The sequence below is a fragment of the Micropterus dolomieu genome, linkage group LG09 (assembly GCF_021292245.1).
Source record: "Micropterus dolomieu isolate WLL.071019.BEF.003 ecotype Adirondacks linkage group LG09, ASM2129224v1, whole genome shotgun sequence".
Lineage (NCBI taxonomy): Eukaryota > Metazoa > Chordata > Actinopteri > Centrarchiformes > Centrarchidae > Micropterus > Micropterus dolomieu.
Genome location: NC_060158.1, coordinates 2400649 through 2404853, shown reverse-complemented (window position 1 = coordinate 2404853; position 4205 = coordinate 2400649). Strand labels below are relative to the sequence as shown.

General features: G+C 41.8%; 1 gene segment (V, D, J or C); it reads left to right on the top strand.

The window, feature by feature from the left end:
• Positions 1 to 146: 146 nt before the first annotated feature.
• Positions 147 to 642, top strand: LOC123976711. The segment is given in 2 exon segments: positions 147 to 203; positions 311 to 642. Coding segments are annotated over 2 exon segments (384 nt in total).
• The last annotated feature ends 3563 nt before the right edge of the window (positions 643 to 4205 follow it).

Below are 4205 nucleotides of genomic sequence, written 5' to 3'. Positions count from 1 at the left end.
GTCAGAGCATTTCCATAGAGAGCCACTTTGCATCAGCAGCACCATGCTCCAGTGCTCTGGGAGACTTTATAGTCCTGAGAGTTGAACACTGGATGACTGACAGCTGTCCTTCATGACAACAGAAGCCACAGAAATCCTCCTCATCAAAAACATGACTTTGGTCTCCGTCCTCATCTGGACTCTCCTCTGCTGCTGCTTCACAGGTAAAGTCCAGAGAATCAAACTCCTCTCCTCTATGAACATCCGTCCCTCTGAAATGAAGCCCACAAAACCATGACGCTGCTTTATGTGTTTGTCTCTGTATCCTCAGAGTCCAGAGGCCAGATCACAGTGACTCAGCCTGGAGCAGTGAGCTCTGCTCTGGGAGCCTCCGTCTCCATCAGCTGTAGGGTCAGTCAGGAGGTTTGGGGCTGTAGCAGTGCTTACTGTTTAGCCTGGTACCAACAGAAAGATGGAGAAACACCTAAACAACTCATTCGCTACACCAATGAGAGAATGTCAGGGATTCCAGGTCGTTTTTCTGGCAGTGGATCGAAGACTGACTTCACTCTGACCATCAGTGGAGTTCAGGCTGAAGATTCAGCAGTTTACTACTGTCAGGGTATCAACACTGTCAACAGTCAGTATGTGTTCACACAGTGAAAAAGTGTCGTACAAAAACCTCCCTCAGTCAGACTGAACAGAAACTGAACTGACTGCTGCAGCTGGAAGCTACTGCAGAGACTGATACAGTTCACTGAGGACACACACACACACACACACACACACACAGAGATTATTTGTGATGCTCATTGCGTCTCCACCAGTTTTCCTCCTGAAGTTCAAACAGTCCTCCTCAACAAGCTGAAAGTTTCCTCAGATGAAGAGAACAGTTCCAGTGAAGAAGCCCAGTCAGACCATTAAAACCACAACAGCAGCAGAGTCAGCTCCACTGATGTAGAGACACAAACCAAATTCACAATATATCAAACATCAACGTCCACACATCACACTGAAATCTCAGGATACTGAAGCTCCATATCTGCAATGCAACAAATGTTTTCTGTGGCAGAAACACTGACGCTCAGAAACATAATGGATTCTGGGCCACAGTTCATACAGTACATGTCACTGAACAACCTGCGACTGTCTAAAGGCAGAATAACGTTTAGGATTGGACACATACAGTAGAGGTCAGACAGGTCCAGTCTGCATCTGACCTGTGGTAAACCTACCTGAACCTGACATTCATAACTTACTATCCAAAAAACAGAGATTGGATCAGAAGGGGTCCTGAGCTCAACCAGTCCCGGTATGGATAAAACCTAAAAGAGAGAGATTACACCTTCACGGCAGCAGCATGATGAGCTAACAATTAACAAGCAGCTGTGGTCAAAAACAGCAGCAATAATTTAGTTTATTTATGATAAAGTCCTATAACCCAATAAAGAGAAACTATCATCAAACATAAACTATCATCAAAAAAATCGTGTTTTCACCCCGTGGACCAACAGATAGACTAAAGGTAATGGATTTCGAAGCACTTTATTCCGAATCAGTTTCATTCTCTTCACACTGAGTCTCGATTCATGCAGATCCACTCAGGTATTAAACTCACAGACCTGAAATATTTGGCAGTAAAACAAGACCCTGCCTGACCTGAGAAGACCAGATTAGTATGTAAGTGGAACCCAGGATGACTTGGGCTCTGGGTCAGGTCTCAGTTCTTCAGGATCTGTGAAGCTCAATGATCAATGAAGACCTCTATCATACAGCATATCAAGATCGTCAGCATTCGTCTTCCTATTTAGTGTCTGAGAGTTTAAGGCGCTCCAACAATCAGAACTTACCGAGGTACTGGTCCAGCTCTCTGGCAGAAGGGTCATATCCTCAGGTCTAGAGGTATTTACCCTATTAGGTATAACTGGAGACTGTTTAAGCTGGTTGTGAGAAGATTCAACTAGCTTCTAACTTTCTTCATCAGGATGCCTACACTGCTTACTCTGAAATAGCACCTGACTGAACAGCCCTAGAGCCAGATACCACAACATGGCAGCTCTCCTCTCATTGGTCAGCGCACTTGGTATGGTTGCTATAACAATATTTAGTGGCCAGGAATATAGGCCACAAGGATTTGTTCATTTATTTGGCTAGAGCAACTAAGAACCTTTAAAGATGTTAAACACACTATACCTAGTAAATTCTTTCCTTGGTAAAGAAACAATCTAAGTGTCTACAACTTGCACTTTAAATGCAGTATTATGATTAAAACTGTTATCAATATCATCATAACATTAGTTAATCACATAATGTTTTACTTCAAAGTCATCTTTCATAGGTAATCTTTTTACATGTAAGTTCTGTGTCTCTAGATGGAAAGCACTTTACCCTTCCCTTTACTCACTCACTGTTGTTACCAAAAAGAAAAAGGCTCCAACTTTTTTGCAACCTGATAAAAAGTCCCATTTCCCTTCATGGTGGTTTATGCATGTAGAGGAATCTCAACTTTCTCAGTCTCATCTCTGTTCAGCTGCTGGAATTTGTGATAAATATGTATAATTAACACAGAAATGTACATGTTTATTGACCAGTGTAGTAGACCTAAATTTATTAGTTATGCATTTTAATAAATTTATGAGAATTGATACCCAATTATGAATTATTAGTCATAAAATCAGAATTTCCTCGTAAAGGGCACCACCGGAGTTGTTATAATCCTAGAGTCTCCGGACCTCTAGGTAGTTTTGAATAATTATACAATTATTACTAGTGATCAGTTAGTTAATAATCGCTCAATTATCTTAAATCAGTCAGTCAGTCTCATATCTAAAGGGTCAATTCTCTTGGCAGGAACTATAAATAGGCAACACACACAGCTCTTGATTATAGTACAGTGAATTTATTCTCTAACTAAGGTGATAAAAAGATGGTTGGATACAGGGAACATAAACATTTGCTGAACAATGAGCCTGGAGGTTCGGTTGTGGGAAGCATTTGACTCATACGGTATAGAAGAACTAATGAAAGTAAACTAATGTCATAATTTAGGAGTTAAAATGGACATCTGATCACAGAACGTGTGCTAAGTCTTACTGCTTGTCGACAGCCTGCTTTTGGCCTGTTGCACGGGTCCCACGCTAGCTGCCGATCCTGGCTTTTGGCTAGGGATTCTCCAGGGTTCTCCGTGTCTGATTGAAAAAAACCTCCTCCGTCTGGCAATTCGGCTGTTTTCAGGTTTCCTTGGTTGTAGCTGGCGAGACCACGTGGCTTGGTCTGACCTCGGTGAAGTTGGCTTCGACGAAAAAGGCTTAAAATGGAACTTGGTCGTTCCTGAATTAGTCCAGTGTAACTTAACGGACTCATAACTTTAACAAACAAAAGAAATAAAGAAAATAAAACAAACTGAAGGCAGATCGATGTCTCGGCACTTCAGGTGTGTAGCTTCAAGCGAACAAAGGCCTGTTTGTTTCGCTGGCCGAGTCTGGGCGTTGCCTGGCGCGGCACGCTGCGCGTGCCGAAGCATCCAGCAACCAGGGCAGAGTGCAAGAGCCAACAGCGAAGCGAAGAGAAGGGGAAGAGAGCGAGAGAGGTCGCGTGTCGCTCTTTTGTTGCCTGGGGCGTGGTTCCCCAGGGGGCGTCTCAGGTTTCCCAAGGGACTGCCTTTCTAAACTTAATGTTTAAAGAAAAGAAATCTATTTGCACGTATTATAATCAAATATTTTCCACAATCGAACCTCAATGGTTGAACGGTTGTACTGTTCTAAGCATTTGGTAACAGGAAACAATTGTCACATTATTGGTCAGGATTTTTATACATTTAACCTCATTTCCGACGAGGGCATGTAATACTTATTTCGTCCACTTGGGGGAGCTCAGGTTACATGAGGAAAGCTTGGATTAAATCAAAGATCGTCTCTCCTTAGGAACCGGGGAATATTGTTGATTCATCCTTAAATTCAAGCTGGCGATTAAGAGTATAGTAAAACATTCCTTTGTCATCATTTCTAAAGGGATTTTGTAAGAAAGTATTATGAACAAGCATTGATTACATCAGATGAAGGAGTGTCTTGCTGAAAATAAAAACATTGCACAAGTAACTTCTTTCAGCACTAATATCAACAACAGATAGCAACAACAGTTAACATAACTACTCAAATAGAGGCAAACGTATTCAGGCAACTAAAGATTTAATTAACTTAATTAAATGCTTTGAGTATTTGGAGACT